The 21,884-nt window shown below is 36.1% G+C and overlaps 1 protein-coding gene across 2 annotated transcripts in view; it reads left to right on the forward strand.

Annotated features, from left to right (window-relative positions):
• The window catches only part of LOC120425270 (adenylate cyclase type 2), a 126,755-nt gene that overhangs the window by 63,933 nt on the left and 40,938 nt on the right, over positions 1-21,884 (forward strand). For both annotated transcript variants that reach the window (XM_052707252.1, XM_039589716.2), the window contains 4 exons: positions 3,407-3,537; positions 4,078-4,275; positions 18,753-19,086; positions 19,159-19,367. In XM_052707252.1, the coding sequence (XP_052563212.1) occupies positions 3,407-3,537; positions 4,078-4,275; positions 18,753-19,086; positions 19,159-19,367 (872 nt within the window). The remainder of the gene's footprint in view (positions 1-3,406; positions 3,538-4,077; positions 4,276-18,752; positions 19,087-19,158; positions 19,368-21,884) is intronic.

The following is a 21,884-nucleotide window of genomic DNA, read 5'->3' on the forward strand; positions in this document are numbered from 1 at the left end:
TCAGTTTGATTCAATTATTAACGCTATCATTAGCAACTGAACTCCCAAATTGGAACTTTTTTTTGTAAACAGTGTTATTACTCGTCTAGACATGATTTTTTTTCATCTGATTATATTTTGACCTCGTTCAGTCGTCCTTCAATTTTGGAACAGTCTCCGGCATTAAAAAAACACACACACACACATTTATACAGCGATTCCATTTGAAAAGAGCCTAAACCGAAAAAAAGTTTTCCGATCGGGCTCAATTTTTTTCTGGGGGTTCCTTGGTCAAAATAATTCGACCCGTATTTTTTTTTTGTTTGGCCATTAGGGTGACCTACGCCGTGTTAGGGTGGTCTAAAAAATGGCAATTTTCGTCATTTTTCGCAAAAACCTCTTTTTTTGATAAATCATATCTCCGCGCCATTTCATCCGATTTTAGCTGTCTTAAACGCAAAAGAAAGGTGATAAGTTTGGCTATTTGGGAAAAATAATAAGAAGTTTCAAAAATCTAGCTTACCATTTGAAAAAGTCGCATGAAAACTTAAAATGGCGTTTTGATCGTGTCTGGACCAAAGAGCCTATGTCTGAAAATATTTTTATCGGATTCCTCGGAAAATTTCACATAACATATGGGTCATTCCACCTGAAGCGGAACACTATTTGAAAATTACCATATCCGATTCTGCTCAAATTTGGCAGAGCTGTTGAGACTATCAAAACATGCAAAAATCCCGAATTTCATCCAAATCGGACCACCCCCTCCATTTTTGTACCCTCCCAAAAAATCGACTTTTTGGCGATTTTTGAGCGAAACCCCTATCTTCAAAAGACGATAACTCAGGGACCACAAATCTTAGAGGGTCGGTCTTAGACTCAATTCTGAAGGAAATTGGACGTAGAATCCATTTCCGTGATCAAAATTTAGATAAAAACATGTTTTCTACCTGTATTGCGCAATTGAAAACTTTAAATGGCCGTATCTCAAAACAGCCCTATTTATTTTTTAAATTTGACCTCACCATCGTATTCCCCGTCCGATTTTACATAAGAATCACTTATCGACAGAAAGGAATATTTTTCGTTCCAGAGATATCGAATTTTAAAGTTTTAAGTATTTGAAATCACCTATAATAATAATATCTACACTCGCCGCATCTGCTAGAAGCACTCAGTCGTGCTGATCAATAATAACTACCTGGTGTTCTGTAAGATGAATTATTTTTTCAATTTTATACGATTTTGAGATAATCAATACCTTGAACAATCTATTTTTTGTTTAAGGAATATTTATTGGGTAATTTTTAATGCACTATTTTTCCTGATCTCAGTGTCATTGAACCATATTAAGTAAAATTTGAACTTTTAATATTTATTTGCAAATGCTACAGAGTTTTTACAATACAATTTTCGAAAATTTATCATTATTCTATTATTTTCATATTTTTTCTAATTCCTCATTTCTTCCCACTTTCTCAAATTATTTCTTTTATTTGAAACGAGAACAAATGTAGAGCTGGCTGTAGTAGATGAAATAATTCTCATGGGTTCTAGAGCTTTTGCCAAGTGCGGTAGCGAAATAGTGCCATTCAGCAAAAACCCCAAATTCTGCCTTAGGGTTTGAAAGATTGATCATATTAAAACGATTTTTATAATGTGTTTCATCAGAATAATTGATTATTTTTTTCAATTCTGGTACATTTAATTTCAAAAGCAATACCATATACTTCTGATACAGGTGGATAGCAGCTGTATCGTCTTCCAAGATTTCGAAATGATTGACAAACAAAAAAAAAGATTATTGTTCGGACGGTGTCAAAATGAGCACAACTGAATAATAACACAACTAGATAATAAATCAGATCAATCGTTGTGATTTTCTTACCTTTTTCCATTTTTATACTTTCCAGAAATCCTCCTCCTTAATCATGCTTCACGAGAAATTTGTTCATATTAATTCATAATTTTTAACACGATAATGTATCGTACACTTTTTCTTAAGTTACAAGATCAATTACAATTTCCTGCTAGCTCTGCGGGAATTCCATTCTGCCCTGTATTGCGTGTCGTTCTTGCTTTGTACTGTGGGCTAGCACACAAATTCACCGTATACAGCAGTTTGCTACAGTGGTGTACATTACATTTTTGCCTTATTTGCTAATGATTATTTGGGATGAAATCTTAATTCAATAAATAACCAGGTAGCAGTTATTGAACAGCGCTTCTGAGTGCTTCTAGCATATGTGGCGAATGAAGCTAATGTAGGTAATCTCAAAAACTAAAAACTTTAAAATTCGATATCTCTGGAACGAAACATATTCCTTTCTGTCGATAAGTGATTCTTATGTAAAATCGGACGGGGAATACGATGGTGAGGTCAAATTCAAAAAATAAATAGGGCTGTTTTGAGATACGGCCATTTTAAGTTTTCAATTGCGCAATACAGGTAGAAAGCATATTTTAATCTAAATTTTGATCACGGAAATGGATTCTACGTCCAATTTCCTTCAGAATTGAGTCTAAGACCGACCCTCTAAGATTTGTGGTTCCTGAGTTATCGTCGTTTGAAGATAGGGGTTTCGCTCAAAAATCGCCAAAGAGTCGATTTTTTGGGAGGGTACAAAAATGGAGGGGGTGGTCCGATTTTGATGAAATTCGGGATTTTTGCATGTTTTGATAGTCTCAACAGCTCTGCCAAATTTGAGCAGAATCGGAGATGGTAATTTTCAAATTTGCATTTTTTCTTGCACACTTCAGGTGGAATGACCCATATTAAAAAATTGGCGATGTTGAACCGTACGTTTTGGAGATGTGATTTCTAAGACAGCTAAAATCGGATGAAATGGCGCGGAGATATGATTTTTCGAAAAAAAGAGGTTTTTGCGAAAAATGACGAAAATTGCCATTTTTTAGACCACCCTAACACGGCGTATGTCACCCTAATGGCCAAACAAAAAAATACGGGTCGAATTATTTTGGTCAAGGAACCCCCAGAAAAATTTTGAGCCCGATCGGAGAATTTTTTTTCGATTTAGGCTCTTTTCAAATGGAACTGCTGTATAGAGAAGGATTATTTTACCTCAGTGAATAAGACAAAATCCCTTAAACCAAATTCAATTTTCTTTCCGCACTAGCATTTTGTTGACATTTTCCAATTGAATGACAACAGAACACAAAAAAGCATTTAATTTTCAACTTCATCTTCACGTCGTCAACGCCGACGATGATGGTCTGCCCTCACCATCGACAGTATATTGCTTCCTGGGATAGTTATTTATATTCAATTATTCCGTTTCGTTCCGATCCGACCGGATTCAATCTAAAATCCTCTCTCCCCACTGCGGTCCAGGTCTCCCATGGCAATCAAAACTGAAGCATGTCATCTAATGATGTCTTTTTTCGCTTTTTTTTTTTTGCTCCACAGAAAACTCCCACCTGGACGACCTGTACACCCGGTACCGGCAGCGGCTGCGAAAGTCCCTATTCATCTCTGGCCTTGGCATATCGATACTATGCTGTCTGGTATCAATCGTCCTGTGCCAGCTTCAGACCGCGGTAAGATGAAATTATTGCTTCGGTTCTGCTCGCGGACAATTTGCATGAATCCCATTTCCCAGTGGAGTGTCTTTTTTCCTATCGTTGCCACTTGACAAGTGAGTTCCAGTTCTCTGGAAGAATGTGAGGATATTGTGGTTTCATCGATTCGTATTACTATTTTTTTTGTGCCAGTTTCTATTCAAAGGGAGTTTCTGCTAAAATACAAAAACATCTTGTTAAAACTCGATGCCAAACTCGTTTTTTGTCATTCACCTCTTAATTCTTCATTGTTTCAAAATTCAACTTTAGTCACAAGTTCAAAATTGGTTTCACAGAGAATCCATGAACTGCTGCATCTACCCTCAATAACAAAAAAATGTACGAACACTTCCATTCTGGTTTTACGACCATGACGAAGAACTGTTCTCGTTCACTCCATAGAACTAGCCGCCAGAGAAGAAAAACACTCCACTAAACCCAACTTTCAGCAAAAACCTCCCCGGAATTGAAAACACACACAAACACAAACACTCAACGGAGTCGTCGGTTGATTTATAGATTGTGGCTGACTTGACGATGCTCGGCGTGGCCGCCGTGATCCTGTGCGGCATCCTGGTGGCACTGCACTTCCCGGTCGTGATGAACTCCCCGCTGGCGGCCTTGGCCTTTGCCATGCTGACCACCGGAACCATCGGTGCGGTGGCGATTGCCGTCGGAGCCCAGCTGGCACCGCTGCCACTGTTTGCACTCATTTTGGTAAGTGTTGCAGCGCTTTTCGGAGTATGTTTTCAGGAATGGTTTCGACCGCAGATCGATTAGTGTTTCACACCACTCTCACGTTACCTTTGAATCAACAATCATCGCCACCTTTTTTTTTTTTTTTTTGCTCTCCTGGAATGATGCCTTCAACTAGATTGCATTTTGCAAACGAATGCACTTGCTCTGTTGTCGAAGTGCAATCGACGAGAGAAGGATTTTATCGGGAATTCGCTTGGGATGGGAATGCAATTGCGAACATCAAAGCCTCTCAAGAGAAACGAAAGCATGGAAACATATTTGATTCGAATCATTTGAATGCTCTTTATTCGAGAGATTTAAGGAAAGATGTTTAACATAAAGGTTTGTAGGCTTTCAACAAAGTGAAAAAAGTATTTATCTTGAAATTTCATTAGGTATTTAAAAAATGTACCTCAATTTACTAATAATATTTGGAATAACAAATATGAAGATTGCACAAATTTGACAGATTGAGGTAAACTAACACATTTTACAGATGAACAATTCTCTACAAAAACTTCCGATTTAGACCTTTTTTATTTTTTTTATGATTTGGTTTTCGGACCCTTCTCTATGGCCAAATAAGCCATTTTGTGTAGCCGGTTCACCCATACAAAGCTCCATACAATTTTGGCAGATGTCCATACAAAAATGGTACTTAAATATACGAAAATCTGTAACTTTTGAAAAAAAATTTGATTGATTTGGTGTCTTCGGCAAAGTTGTAGATATTTATGAGGTCTCTTCATAAAAAAGGTAAACGGTGTTTTTTGCCAATTTTTAAATTTATTTTTACAAAAAAAAACTATTTTCCAAAATCCGAATGATTTTATTTTTGATTTAGGGACAAAAACTTTTAAGCCATAGAGTAGTTTAGACAACAAATTTGCCACCCGAGTTATATTTTTTTTTTAAATGTGTTTTTTCGACAAAAAAAAAACTAGAAATAGTGATTAGTGATTTTTTTTTTAGATTTCTGTTTTCAAAAGTGAACCGTTTTCAAGATATAGCCACCTGAAGTTTAGTTTTAACTAAAAAATTCCCGTTTTTTATTTTTTTCATTTCCATTCATGAAAATATTTTTTTCGAAAAGTTCGGAAAATTCCAATAATATTGCCTAAAAGAGTAACCAGAGGTCCGTTGCTGAAATACGTCGATTAAAAGAAAGAAAAATAAAAGATTTAAAGAAACAAAACACTTGGAGTTTTTTAAGCCACATCCAATCATTCACACATTTTCTAATGCTGATATCTCAACAAGTGATGGTCCAATTTTCAATGTTGATAAATAATTCATTATAAAATTTTATGATCCTATCGAAAAAAAATTTTTGTACATTTTATGATCAAGACTAATATTTCAAAAATGCCAAAAAATCAACATTAAACCAATTTAAAATGTGAGTCTTAATCCCGAAATTTTCAACTGAACGGGAATATTTCAACGAAAAACGGGAGTTCTAAAGTTAAAATTAAACTTTTAATGAATATAGTTAGAAAACGGTATGCTTTATCAAAAAATCTTTTTTGATTGCAAATTTGATTTTGCATAACAAACTGAAGTCGAAAACTGAAGTTGACTAAAATTTCTATTTTTTCCAAAAACCAAAATCATAACTTGGCGGCTAAATTATTGTCCATACTTCTCAATTCAATTCAATTCAATTGGTGTTTATTAGAATTTAACAGTTCTGCTCCAGGATGTTACATTTGCAATTCAGAGATTTGGAGAACCTTTCAACTGAGATCAATTCATTAGCCTTTACAGGGAGGGTACATGTTTCTATGTTTAGATGTTGCTAGCTGCGTGCTCTTTACGGGAAAATAAATTTTGAGAAAAAACCCTAGATCTATGTTTGGTTTAAGACTAATATCACAGTTGTTGACGGAGGAGTGCTTCGATGAGCGGATTCGTTGACATCCCACAGGAAGTCCTGAAGGTTCTCGTTGCCTTTTCGATGCTTGCGTCGATGGTGTCGACGCCGGCCAGCTCGTGTAGATCGTCGGTCGGGTACCACGGGTCCAAGTTGTGCACCATCTTGAGCAGTTTGTTCTGCTTCACCTGGAGTCGCTTACGGTGCGGTTTCGCGCAGTTGCCCCAGACCGCAGCAGCGTAGGTCAGCATTGGACGGATGATGCACTTGACCACGAGCGACTTTCCATACTTCTCTAAGGCTCAAAACTTGCGAGGTTTTAATCCCAAAAAAATATGATTACACCATAAGGATTTTGAGAAAAAAAATGTGAGAAAATGTTAAGGCAATTGCAAATATTTTTTGAAGTTTATGTTCCTTAACTCTGACCAAACTCGAGACAAAAATAAAAAAGTTAAAATATTGAAATTACGAGCAATGCACAGTGGGGCCAAACCCGGTGCTAATCCCATGAAATTGATTACGAGAAAGGCCGCAGGTTTTTTGATTTCAAAAATAGTGTTCTTTACGTAAAAAAGCCTGATAAATCGAATGGTGATGACCCCATCCACCGGAGACCACGGGAACAGGTCCATTTTGCCCCTTTTTCCCCTAAAAATCAATTTTCTCAAACTATTTGACCTGTACAGAAAAAGGCCGCAGGTTTTTTGACCTCAAAAATAGTGTTCTATACGTAAAAAAGTCCGATAAATCGAATGGTGATGACCCCATCCACCGGAGACCACGGGAACAGGTCCATTTTGCCCCTTTTTCCCCTAAAAATCAATTTTCTCAAACTATTTGACCTGTACAGAAAAAGGCCGCAGGTTTTTTGACCTCAAAAATAGTGTTCTATACGTAAAAAAGACCGATAAATCGAATGGTGATGACCCCATCCACCGGAGACCATGGGAACAGGTCCATTTTGCCCCTTTTTCCCCTAAAAATCAATTTTCTCAAACTATTTGACCTGAACAGAAAAAGGCCGCAGGGTTTTTGACCTCAAAAATAGTGTTCTATACGTAAAAAAGTCCGATAAATCGAATGGTGATGACCCCATCCACCGGAGACCACGGGAACAGGTCCATTTTGCCCCTTTTTCCCCTAAAAATCAATTTTCTCAAACTATTTGACCTGAACAGAAAAAGGCCGCAGGGTTTTTGACCTCAAAAATAGTGTTCTATACGTAAAAAAGTCCGATAAATCGAATGGTGATGACCCCATCCACCGGAGACCACGGGAACAGGTCCATTTTGCCCCTTTTTCCCCTAAAATCAATTTTCTCAAACTATTTGACCTGTACAGAAAAAGGCCGCAGGTTTTTTGACCTCAAAAATAGTGTTTTATACGTAAAAAAGTCCGATAAATCGAATGGTGATGACCCCATCCACCGGAGACCACGGGAACAGGTCCATTTTGCCCCTTTTTCCCCTAAAAATCAATTTTCTCAAACTATTTGACCTGTACAGAAAAAGGCCGCAGGTTTTTTGACCTCAAAAATACGAAAAATAAGAATTTAAGAATTTAAGAATTTAAGAATTTAAGAATTTAAGAATTTAAGAATTTAAGAATTTAAGAATTTAAGAATTTAAGAATTTAAGAATTTAAGAATTTAAGAATTTAAGAATTTAAGAATTTAAGAATTTAAGAATTTAAGAATTTAAGAATTTAAGAATTTAAGAATTTAAGAATTTAAGAATTTAAGAATTTAAGAATTTAAGAATTTAAGAATTTAAGAATTTAAGAATTTAAGAATTTAAGAATTTAAGAATTTAAGAATTTAAGAATTTAAGAATTTAAGATTTTAAGAATTTAAGAATTTAAGAATTTAAGAATTTAAGAATTTAAGAATTTAAGAATTTAAGAATTTAAGAATTTAAGAATTTAAGAATTTAAGAATTTAAGAATTTAAGAATTTAAGAATTTAAGAATTCAAGAATCTAAGAATTTAAGAATTTAAGAATTTAAGAATTTAAGAATTTAAGAATTTAAGAATTTAAGAATTTAAGAATTTAAGAATTTAAGAATTTAAGAATTTAAGAATTTAAGAATTTAAGAATTTAAGAATTTAAGAATTTAAGAATTTAAGAATTTAAGAATTTAAGAATTTAAGAATTTAAGAATTTAAGAATTTAAGAATTTAAGAATTTAAGAATTTAAGAATTTAAGAATTTAAGAATTTAAGAATTTAAGAATTTAAGAATTTAAGAATTTAAGAATTTAAGAATTTAAGAATTTAAGAATTTAAGAATTTAAGAATTTAAGAATTTAAGAATTTAAGAATTTAAGAATTTAAGAATTTAAGAATTTAAGAATTTAAGAATTTAAGAATTTAAGAATTTAAGAATTTAAGAATTTAAGAATTTAAGAATTTAAGAATTTAAGAATTTAAGAATTTAAGAATTTAAGAATTTAAGAATTTAAGAATTTAAGAATTTAAGAATTTAAGAATTTAAGAATTTAAGAATTTAAGAATTTAAGAATTTAAGAATTTAAGAATTTAAGAATTTAAGAATTTAAGAATTTAAGAATTTAAGAATTTAAGAATTTAAGAATTTAAGAATTTAAGAATTTAAGAATTTCAAATTTTTAAAATTTTAAAATTTAAGAATTCAAGATTTTAAGATTTTTATTTAATCTTAAATTCTTAAATTATTTAATTCTTATTTTTCGTATTTTTGAGGTCAAAAACCCTGCGGCCTTTTTCTGTACAGGTCAAATAGTTTGAGAAAATTGATTTTTAGGGGAAAAAGGGGCAAAATGGACCTGTTCCCGTGGTCTCCGGTGGATGGAGTCATCACCATTCGATTTATCGGGCTTTTTTACGTATAGAACACTATTTTTGAGGTCAAAAAACCTGCGGCCTTTTCTGTACAGGTCAAATAGCTTGAGAAAATTGATTTTTAGGGGAAAAGGGGCAAAATGGACCTGTTCCCGTGGTCTCCGGTGGATGGAGTCATCACCATTCGATTTATCAGGCTTTTTTACGTATAGAACACTATTTTTGAGGTCAAAAACCCTGCGGCCTTTTTCTGTACAGGTCAAATAGTTTGAGAAAATTGATTTTTAGGGGAAAAAGGGGCAAAATGGACCTGTTCCCTAGTTTCCGGTGGATGGGGTCATCACCATTCGATTTATCGGGCTTTTTTACGTATAGAACACTATTTTTGAGGTCAAAAACCCTGCGGCCATTTCTGTACAGGTCAAATAGCTTGAGAAAATTGATTTTTAGGGGAAAAAGGGGCAAAATGGACCTGTTCCCGTGGTCTCCGGTGGATGGGGTCATCACCATTCGATTTATCGGACTTTTTTACGTATAGAACACTATTTTTGAGGTCAAAAAACCTGCGGCCTTTTTCTGTTCAGGTCAAATAGTTTGAGAAAATTGATTTTTAGGGGAAAAAGGGGCAAAATGGACCTGTTCCCGTGGTCTCCGGTGGATGGGGTCATCACCATTCGATTTATCGGACTTTTTTACGTATAGAACACTATTTTTGAGGTCAAAAAACCTGCGGCCTTTTTTCTGTACAGGTCAAATAGTTTGAGAAAATTGATTTTTAGGGGAAAAAGGGGCAAAATGGACCTGTTCCCGTGGTCTCCGGTGGATGGAGTAATCACCATTCGATTTATCGGACTTTTTTACGTATAAAACACTATTTTTGAGGTCAAAAAACCTGCGGCCTTTTTCTGTACAGGTCAAATAGTTTGAGAAAATTGATTTTTAGGGGAAAAAGGGGCAAAATAGACCTGTTCCCGTGGTCTCCGGTGGATGGGGTCATCACCATTCGATTTATCGGACTTTTTTACGTATAAAACATTATTTTTGAGGTCAAAAAACCTGCGGCCTTTTTCTGTTCAGGTCAAATAGTTTGAGAAAATTGATTTTTAGGGGAAAAAGGGGCAAAATGGACCTGTTTCCGTGGTCTCCGGTGGATGGGGTCATCACCATTCGATTTATCGGACTTTTTTACGTTTAGAACACTATTTTTGAGGTCAAAAAACCTGCGGCCTTTTTCTGTACAGGTCAAATAGTTTGAGAAAATTGATTTTTAGGGGAAAAAGGGGCAAAATGGACCTGTTCCCGTGGTCTCCGGTGGATGGAGTAATCACCATTCGATTTATCGGACTTTTTTACGTATAGAACACTATTTTTGAGGTCAAAAACCCTGCGGCCTTTTTCTGTTCAGGTCAAATAGTTTGAGAAAATTGATTTTTAGGGGAAAAAGGGGCAAAATGGACCTGTTCCCGTGGTCTCCGGTGGATGGGGTCATCACCATTCGATTTATCGGACTTTTTTACGTATAGAACACTATTTTTGAGGTCAAAAAACCTGCGGCCTTTTTCTGTTCAGGTCAAATAGTTTGAGAAAATTGATTTTTAGGGGAAAAAGGGGCAAAATGGACCTGTTTCCGTGGTCTCCGGTGGATGGGGTCATCACCATTCGATTTATCGGACTTTTTTACGTATTGAACACTATTTTTGAGGTCAAAAAACCTGCGGCCTTTTTCTGTACAGGTCAAATAGTTTGAGAAAATTGATTTTTAGGGGGAAAAGGGGCAAAATGGACCTGTTCCCGTGGTCTCCGTTGGATGGGGTCATCACCATTCGATTTATCAGGCTTTTTTACATATAGAATACTATTTTTGAAATCAAAAAACCTGCGGCCTATCTCGTAATCAATTTCATGGGATTAGCACCGGGTTTGGCCCCACTGTGCAATGGTTTCAACATTTTAATGATAAAAGTGTTTTAAAATGTTAGTTTCCATAATATCTAAGTATTGAAGAAAATTTTATTTTTTGGGAAACATTATTTTTTTTGGGATTTTATAAAAATTCAAAACATTTTTAAACAAGCCCAAACATGCTAAATATGATTAACAATGCAGAAAAATGCATTTTAGATTGTTTTCAGTTGATTAGACTTCTATTTTCATGGAAGTTTTGACGTTTTTAGGAAAAAAATATTTTTTTGCCCCCTGATTTTTCAGACCAATTTTATAGGGTGGGGTGGGGGGCGACATAAACTTTGAAAAATATTTGCAACCGCCTAATTTAAAAATCCTCATTTGTTTCGTGTACCGGTTGTGGGTCTCGTGGCGCAGGGGTAGCGGCTTCGGCTGCCGATCCCGATGATGCTATGAGACGCGGGTTCGATTCCCGCCTTATCCACTGAGCTTCTATCGGATGGTGAAGTAAAACGTCGGTCCCGGTTTCTCCTGTCTCGTCAGAGGCGCTGGAGCAGAAATCCCACGTTAGAGGAAGGCCATGCCCCGGGGGGCGTAGTGCCAATAGTTTCGTTTCGTTTTACCTATTTTTTCTAAATAATCCAGAGTCGATTATCCGAAGGCCTTGGCAATATTTGTTTTCGTTTTCTTAGTTTAGATTGCAGTGGTCAAGTACCCAAGTAACATTTTTTCCAGGAGTTCTACAAAAGCTCTTCAAGATAGCTACAGCATAGCAGTTTGGACCGCGGTAGGATAAAATTCTCTTCAAAACTTCTTCAGGAGTTTGGAAGAGTACTTGTAGAGAGTTTTATCCTATCGCGGTCCAAACTGCTGTGCTGTAGCTATCTTGAAGAGCTCTTGTAGAACTCCTGGAAAAAATGTTACTTGGGTATGACCCAAAAACTACTCTAAAATATTTAGAATTTTGAAATCCTAGATGGCGACCAAAATGGCGATGCTGAAATAATGAAAATATGCATTTTTGCCTTCCTCACTGAGGTAAGGCTATAATCCTGCTCTAAAAATGAACTTTCTATTAAAAGCTCCTAGACCCACCTTCATGTATACATATCTACTCAGAATCGAAAACTGAACAAATGTCTGTGTGTGTGTATGTGTGTGTGTATGTGTGTGTGTATGTGTGTGTATGTATGTATGTGACCAAAATTCTCACTGAGTTTTCTCAGCACTGGCTGAACCGATTTTGATCGAACCAGTTGCATTCGACTTGGTTTAGGGTCCCATACATCGCTATTGAATTGTTTGAAGTTTCGATAAGTAGTTCAAAAGTTATGTATAAAAATGTGTTTTCACATATATCCGGATCTCAATTAAATGCATGTAAACGATGTCCGGATCCATCATCCGACCCATCGTTGGTTAGGTAATTGAAAGGCCTTTCCAATGAGTCCAAAACATTGAAGATCTGGCAACCCTGTCTCGAGTTATGACCACTTAAGTCATGTTTATGTACTTTTTTGAAGCCGGATCTCACTTAAATGTATGTAAACTTTGTCCGGATCCATCATCCGACCCATCGTTGGTTAGATAATTGAAAGGCCTTTCCAATGAGTCCAAGACATTGAAGATCTGGCAACCCTGTCTCGAGTTATGACCACTTAAGTGATATTTATGTACTTTTTTGAAGCCGGATCTCACTTAAATGTATGAAAACTATGTCCGGATCCATCATCCGACCCATCGTTGGTTAGGTAATTGAAAGGCCTTTCCAATGAGTCCAAAACATTGAAGATCTGGCAACCCTGTCTCGAGTTATGACCACTTAAGTCATGTTTATGTACTTTTTTGAAGCCGGATCTCACTTAAATGTATGTAAACTTTGTCCGGATCCATCATCCGACCCATCGTTGGTTAGATAATTGAAAGGCCTTTCCAATGAGTCCAAGACATTGAAGATCTGGCAACCCTGTCTCGAGTTATGACCACTTAAGTGATATTTATGTACTTTTTTGAAGCCGGATCTCACTTAAATGTATGTAAACTATGACCGGATCCATCATCCGACCCATCGTTGGATAGGTAATTGAAAGGCCTTTCCAATGAGTCCAAAACATTGAAGATCTGGCAACCCTGTCTCAAGTTATGACCACTTAAGTCATGTTTATGTACTTTTTTAAAGCCGGATCTCACTTCAATGTATGTAAACTATGTCCGGATCCATCATCCGACCCATCGTTGGTTAGATAATTGAAAGGTCTTTCCAATGAGTCCAAGACATTGAAGATCTGGCAACCCTGTCTCGAGTTATGACCACTTAAGTGATATTTATGTACTTTTTTGAAGCCGGATCTCACTTAAATGTATGAAAACTATGTCCGGATCCATCATCCGACCCATCGTTGGTTAGATAATTGAAAGGCCTTTCCAATGAGTCCAAAACATTGAAGATCCGGCAACCCTGTCTCGAGTTATGACCACTTAAGTGATATTTATGTACTTTTTTGAAGCCGGATCTTACTTAAATGTATGTAAACTATGTCCGGATCCATCATCCGACCCATCGTTGGTTAGATAATTGAAAGGCCTTTCCAATGAATCCAAGACATTGAAGATCTGGCTACCCTGTCTCGAGTTATGACCACTTAAGTGATATTTATGTACTTTTTTGAAGCCTGTTCTCACTTAAATGTATGTAAACTATGTCCGGATCCATCATCCGACCCATCGTTGGTTAGGTATTTGAAAGGCCTTTCCAATGAGTCCAAAACATTGAAGATCTGGCAACCCTGTCTCGAGTTATGACCACATAAGTTATACATTGTGTTCTTTTTTTCTGGATCTAAAAAAATGATGAAACCACTCATATACCCATTTTTGGTAAAAAGTGAGGAAGGCATCAACCTCATAGGTGGATTAAGTTAGTTTTTTTATTAAATAGGCAATCAACTATTCAAATTTGACTAAAATGGGATCGCAGAACTTGAATATGATGATATTAGCTAGAAAATTAAAAAAAATACGAAACACATTTGTTTTGCTCATGATTCGATTAAACGAAGTCCCATACAAACTTTCGAATAATCGAACTTCGGATAATCGAGTCTGGACTGAACCTACAACTTTGCGAAGACACCAAATCGATGACGATATCGATATTTTCTAATATTTACGTACAATTTTTGTAGAAACAGCTGCCAAAATTGTATGTAGACTTTTATGGACCAAACATTTTTGTTTTCCTTAAACTAGTTTTGGACTTATTGTCAAAAGTTACAGCCTTTCAAAGGAAAAAACACTCACTTTTAAATCTCAAAAAAATGTATGCAGCAGGTTGCATTTCAAAAAGAAAATCTAGCACTACAAATGCTGATAATACAAATATTATAAATTGATCAACCATACATTTCAAAGTCGTTTCTGTTTTTCGATTCGATTTCGATTTCTAGGGTGGCCCGAGATAGCGTCTAAAACTGTTTTTTGCTCGAAAATCGCGTTTTGACCAGTTTTGAGCACACTGTCCCAGGAGCAAGATACCACCATACATTCTTGAGGGAAGTTTTAGAGAATTTTCGCAATTTTATCGCGTCTTGGTTTGAGTATTCAATTTGAAATGAGAATTAGAAAAATAATAATGCAACCAACTACGTTTTCCCATACAAATTTTCATACCTAATAAAAATGAAATGCGCAAAGTGTGGACGCAACCAATCGGTTCAAAATTTGAGGGGGTTGTTTGGATGCCCTTGATTTGATCTGATCATTTTTGAACATTTTCAAAGATCGTTGAACCAGTCTTATGAATAAGCAAATAAATTTCAAGAAAACACTTTGCATAGAATTACATAGCAGTCAAGCGAGACAGCCAAGTGACGTGCGACAAGTTCACAATCACGTGGAAACGTAATAAAATGATTAGGTATTCCATTTTATCTATTATTTTCTCTAAAAATGGTCCCCATTTTTGCTAAAGTTCATCACACTGAAACAACGAACAAATTAAAAAGCTCCAACCACCCGGAATAACCCCTTTATTCCAACAGCAAAGACCACAAAAGAGCACTCCGTCAGTGTAACTACTACTTGGCGGTACCAACCCGCACTCAACTTCCCCCTGACTTGCTGACCGTTGCACAAAATGGTCGTCTTTCTGCAAATTAAAAACGGGAAATTTACCAGAAAATGCAAATTCATTACGCTCGTCCACGTCCTGCGCTTCTGTGTTGAAATGACTCGATTGCTCGAGGCTCCTTCGTCGTCCTTTTTCTCTACTTTATGTCTGGTATGTAATTCACTCACGGTCGTAGGCCAGAGAGAAGGAGCGTTTTCTTCCCTAACCCCCCGACTTCCTTACTAAAGGCTATAGGCAAATATCCTGCTGTGTGCTTTGAGCCCCGGTGGAGAAGTGATAAAGTGACGACAGCACAGCAGGACATCGAGGCCTCAGCGTTTTCACAGTGAAAATTTGCACATTTTTGCTCAAACTATTCATAAATAGTAAAAACAAAATTTTATTTGAATTTTACGGTACAAGTTACATAATTTTTATTTAAGAACAAGATAATAATTTTCCAATGTGTCATCAAATGGTCAAATGGCACAAGCAAAACTTGAGGCAGGGCCAGGAAAGTGGCCGCGGGACCGACTGTTGATTCCTGTGTTTGCCGGGCGATTTTTCAACCCAGCGAGATGGTCGGGGGTAGATTAATGCTTGGCGTATGCTGCACTTTGGAATAAGAGATGAGCTGGATTTTTTTCGGATAGGTATTTTCTTTGTTTGGAACTGTTTGCTTGAAAGGGGTTGACATTTTCCCACCAGGGGGCCGGACATTTGTGCTTTTCCAGAATTTAGCGAAAGGAATGACGTTATATCAATTTTCACCTAAATGTAAGCTGTATAGATGAATCTTCAGGAAATTTATCTAACTGAAAATCATGTAACAGTGCGTTAACTTGAATACAAATTTAAATTAACCACTATTGCAATCAACGATGATCAAAAGTGGAAGTACTAAAAAACTAAAATGTAGAAAAATCGCTATCTTACATAAGAGAAAAAAATTGATAAGCTTTTTGATATTTATGATTTAAATATTTGAGAATTTGTCAAGATTTCTGTTATTCAATAATTAAGATTCAAGGCTCTAAAGTTGAATCTTAATCTTAAATATGGCTTTAAAAAATGATCTAAGGGAGCGTTCTTTAATTGCGTAACGCAGTTGGGGGAGGGGGGTTCTGATAATTTGTATGTATGTTTTGTTACGAGGGGGAGGGAGTCTAAAAATCTATTTTTTGCGTTACGTAATAAAAGAACGCTCTCTAAAGTGATCTGATTGTATGTAATCTAAAATGACGGTTAAAGTAGCTGAACTAAAATTTGACTTCAAAAATATGAATTAGAAAGATTTGTTTTATTCATGATTAGTTTTATCAAAGTCTCCTTAAATTGAAATACAAAAAAAAAATGTTTTGGATGATTGTAAATATCAATAGATTAAAATGTCGATGGACAAAAAAACATGAAAAAATCAAAATGAACAATTTCACTGCCAAAAAAAAATAAAAAAAGCTCAATTCCAGGAAAACATTAACTATGGGTTAAGGGAAAAAACAATGCTTCTATTAAACTTTTAATTATTTAAAATTAAATCCTCAAAATACGTATTTTATAATATTCGTTTTTTAATCTGTTTTTTTTTTTTAATTTGGTTCAAGAGATAAGAATTAAAAAAAATGTTTTTATGAAAAATATTGAAAACCTGGACAAAAAATTATATTTTTTTAACGAATATTTAATTAGCATTGAATTGTTGATAAAATGTGCTATTCTTAAGTTATAGCTAATTTGAGGTATACATTTTCGATTTTTTTTTAAATTGTTTTTGCAATTTAAAAATATTTTTTGAAAGAAAAGCACCTCTTAAAAAAATATTTTAATTTTTTTACAATATATTTTTATTGAAAAAAATTGACAATTTCGCAAAAGTTTCATTTTTTAGCACTAAAAATTTTTTTCAAGCTATCGTCAGTTTAAAAAAAGCTGTAAAGTACATTTACATTGCAAATTCGATTTTGCTTTACAAAAATATTTTGAATAATTGTCCAGATATTTGATATTTTCCAATATTTATTTTTTTTTTCAAAATGTCATACATCCTAAGCCAAATAAAGAACCATCACGCACTATTTCTGAAAAGTATTTATTTTTAATTAGGGTAGGGTAGTCATCAATGAGACACTTTTGGTTTTTAACTTTCAACGATTTTTGTATTTTTTTCATCAGCATGTTTTAATGAGCTTTTTGTTGCATTTTCTTTCTTTTAATGTGTTCTAACATTGACCAAAATATGAGATCGATCCGACCTCTACAGCCAGAGCTATCCAACTGTCTCATTGTAGACGCACTTGGCAGGAACAATGAGACAGCTGGGGAACAATGAGACACTCTACGAAAATCAATACTTTTCTAGTAAAACATCATGTTTTTGTATTGTTCCATTGCAGGTGATTTACCTTGAACATTTTAAAGCAATTTTGCCAACTTGAAGCTTTCATTAACAAAAGTTATACTAAAAAGTATTTAAATTTAGTAAAATTCATTTATTTATACCATATAACTTTATATGTTTGGCTAAATGAAGTCAAAACTCAATAAATATGCCAAAAATCACTTTCGATTCATGTTTTGAAGGATTTTCCTAGATTTTGAAAAGTTTAATGAAGAAAAATCAAAGTGTCTCATTGTTACCCATAGGCTGCAAAGAGTGGGGAACAATGAGACAGCCCTGGATTCTGGGTATATTCTTAATTTTGGTCAATTCTAATGAAAGGCCATTGTAGCCCAACTCATGCCCTATGAAATGACGAAAGAAGTTTGGAGAAATTTAAGTTTTTGTATTATTGGCAGAATATAAGCGAAAATGTAATTTTCAGTCATAATTTACATTTACACCCCAAAATCAAACATTTATGAATAACTTTGCAAGGGAGCGTCCATTACCAAAGCCACTATTATGGCAGACGTGTATCCAGTAGATACACCTTTCCCCAAAATATGAGCCTGATTGGTTGAAACTACGACTTGTGAGAGCCATTTTATCATTGTTCCCCGTGTCTCATTGATGACTACTCTACCCTACCCTAAAACACACAAAAAACTCGAAGATTAAAAAAATAAGCTTTTTGGGAAATTCACTCTTAGTGATAAGTAGTTAAACAGAAAAAAGGATTTTTGTTGCGCGTGCCATTTTTTTTCGAAAAGTCCTAATCATAACCTACCGAACCTTGCTGAAGACAACCAATCGATCAGATATTTTCTTCTTAACATTCCAACTTCCAAGCCATTAAAAAAGTTTGAACGGTTACTTCAACTCACTTGTTCTCGGGCAACTCAACCAATCAACGCACTTGCCTCCGGGGAATTTTTGGCAATTTTACGCGCCCAAAAAAAAGTTCGAATGATGTTTTTGATCGTAAAAATTACAGATTTGATGAAATCAAAGCAGAAAAATTTTACCATCAAATTTAAACCTTCCTGAATAACATTAATTTTCAAAATGTATGTTGTTGATTTTAGTAGCGGAACTTTAACCCTATCGGTAATTTACATTGTATAATGAACTTAATATGCATTATATTGAAATACCATTGAAAAATATCTTTGAAATCCTCCGAATGCTTCTCTTCGCCATCCTTAGTAATTATCTCAAGTGCTAACAACGTTCATTGCGGTCTGCCAATCCTAAACAATCCCATCAGCTCCAGCCGGGGATCATTCACCCCCCGGTTGTGTGCAATTTACATGAAATCATCCTCTGGAATAACCTCACCCTGAACCATCCTCCCTGCTTGCAATTCCAGGGTGTCCACACGATGCTGCCCATCTCGTGGCCCGTGTCGGTGGTGCTGGCGGTCATCCTGTGTCTGGTCCACATCGGGTACCGCCTGTGGGATGGCGTCCACGACCTGCCGGCCTACTTCTTCCCCCAGCTGCTGGCCGAGCTCATCTTTCTGGCGTCGGCATCCGTCTCGGGCCTGTACTACCGCATCATGTCCGACGCGGCCCACATCGACGCCGTGGACGGAACCCGGACCGGCATCGAGCAAAGGGTCCGGCTAGAATGCGAACGGGAGCAGCAGGAGCAGCTGCTGCTCAGCGTGATACCGGCCTACATCGCGGCGGAAGTCAAACGCAGTGAGTACCGTTTATGATATCCAGTTTGGAACTACCACTAATTTTGGGCCATTTACCACCTGCCTCCCACAGGTATTATGCTGAAAATGGCCGACGCCTGCCAGACCGCGGGTGGTCAGAGCCAGACGCGGTTCCACGAGATGCACGTCCAGCGCCACAACAATGTTTCGATCCTGTACGCGGACATCGTCAACTTCACGCCCCTCTCGGAGCAGCTGACCGCGTCCGATCTGGTCAAAACGCTGAATGAGCTGTTTGGGCGGTTCGATCAGATTGCACAAGTGAGTAACTTTCCATATTTTGGAGCAAAAAAAAATTTAAATTAACTATTTAAGTAGTTTGGGATTGCACATAATACATAGCTCAAATTTTAATTTCAGTTTTTTGAAATTTTGATTTTTCAAAGTTGATTTTTCTATATTTTTTTAATGTGTAAAAAATCCAGAGATTATTAACAAAGCAAAATTAGTAGAATGTGGCCAGGAAATTGGACACACTAGCTCGGCGCACCATCAACAAAGCTAGCACGCCCCCAACAGTGTGGTTAGTCGTAATTGCCATGGCCGGCCATCAGGATAATTGGAGAGGCGAAGGACCAAAATTTGTCGGGTGTTGTGAAACGATGTGGCTAACACACCCGCAGGGGATACCGACTAGGCATTTACCATGTGTGAAACTGATTAGCTCAATTACGGTCCTTGAGAGCTGCTACGCCAAATTGGATGGGGAAATTCCTGCCTGTTCAAGTTTGCAAGAATTCTGAAAAATAATCTTTCCATTGTAAACACACTAAATCTTTCAACTGTATCCAGTTGACCAACCACTTCAACTCCGGACACTAAATCAACGTTTGTCGTTCCCTTCCGTTCCATAAACGAATCAAAAGCGAGCACCGTCAATTTGATTTGAATCAACATCTTTTAAGAACCTCTTTTCAATCCTTCCAACCCCCACCCACCTGCCACTCCCACGAGGTTGGTAAATAATCCCCAAACACTTTACTTTCGTGTTCGATTTCCCAGCCAAAAGCAGAGGCGATTTCTAAAAAGTGTACGACGAAGGCGATATTGGCGCGCACACAGCCGCCTCGATTTTGGAAAACATCAAGCCGAGTCGTGGCGAGCTTGTAATCAGATCTAATTCAATCAAACCGGCTCGTTCACCTCTGCAAAGTTTACTTTCTCTTTGGAATCTACTGTTTATTTAGAACGCGGCCAGTGGTTCTGGATCTAAAGGAGACCATAATTTTCAAGCTTCTTTCAAGTCTAAGGCAAAGTCTAAGGTTATGATTAGAACTTTTCAGGAAAAAAAACTTTCATAGCATAGCATAGCATAGCATAACGGGTCTGCACCTCGCTGTAGGGGGTGCCACAATGGTCAATTCAATATTCTTAGACAATTTGATTGCTGCCCGGTACAACCAAGAAAATCTAAGAACGTAAATTTCCACACTGTGCTCCAAGGCTACGCCCATACAGTCCCGTGGGGATTTGGGAGGGGATGTTTTTGTTGTTCACTAGTGGCAAAAGTGCAGGGAACCCATGCGACTTTTAAAAGTGAACGGAATATTTTTGGGAGGTTTGGAATGGGGGTTAGAGGAATTTCATCGGGCCGATGAAAATGGTTGAATGCGTAATGTATTGATTTTGATGTTTGTAAGTGTAAATGTTAGTCTTTAGTGTATTATCTAATACGCATATAGTTTTGTAATAATGATAAATAATAAATATAAAAATATAGTATATAGAATAAATATGATAAATATAATAAATATAATCAAGATGATTCCAGGAAGCTGTGAAAAATAGCAGTAATTTAAAATATAAATGCTCCAGATGGTTCCCATGCTGTTTTAGAAATTTAATTTAAGCAATTTGATCATATACGGTATGAGGAGATGGTATGTTACAGGAAAGGAATAGGATAAGGAATAATATGAACATTTAAATAAATTAAATAGTGAGTAGATAAATTAACATGTAGACATTTAATTTTAAATAATTCCAGGAAGCTGTAAAAAAATTAAAATTATTGTAAAACTAATACTCCTCATGGAACCACAAATAAAACAATAGAGACACAAGAATCTAAACATGCGGCTTCGTACCTTCCACAGAATTCAAAATGAACACGATCACGAACACCACAAAAAGAACACCACAAAAAACCATCTTCTCGGCGCTGCTGCTCACACGATAATCACCACTCACCCAAGCACACAAACATCGACACAAAAGAAATGAAAATAAGCATGCAAAAACAAACTTTTCAGAAAAAAATCTTTCAGCAATAAAAAACTACGATTTTGAACGACTGTGCCTTTAAAACATGAACTCCTAAAACATGTATTTTGAGATTTTATTCAAGCAACCTAAAATAGTAGTTTATGCAACAAGTTGCAAAAAGAATTTTTTTCAGCCCGAGCCGTACATTTATCCAATGAGGTTTACCAAGTTGCGACCAGTGCTGAAAAAATCAAGTTTTGCAACGAGTTGCTTACAATATTTTTTGCAATTCCGAAAAAACGCAATTTGAATGGTATTTTATGCCAAAAAACCATGTGCTAAGTAAATTCATCGATCAAACAAAAATATTGAAAAATGTTACTTTTCAGCACCCATTTCAATGCTGAAAACTAGAACTTTTCAGCACTGTTATTGAAAGGTAATAATTTTCCATTCTGCAATTTTTGGTAGAGAAAAGTAGGCCGTTTTGTCGTTCGAGAATGACAAGAAAAGTAAGTACCGTAAAACGGGGTGACTTTGATAGCCGGGGTGACTTTGATAGGTTTGCGATTT

The sequence above is a fragment of the Culex pipiens genome, chromosome 2 (genome assembly GCF_016801865.2).
Source record: "Culex pipiens pallens isolate TS chromosome 2, TS_CPP_V2, whole genome shotgun sequence".
NCBI lineage: Eukaryota > Metazoa > Arthropoda > Insecta > Diptera > Culicidae > Culex > Culex pipiens.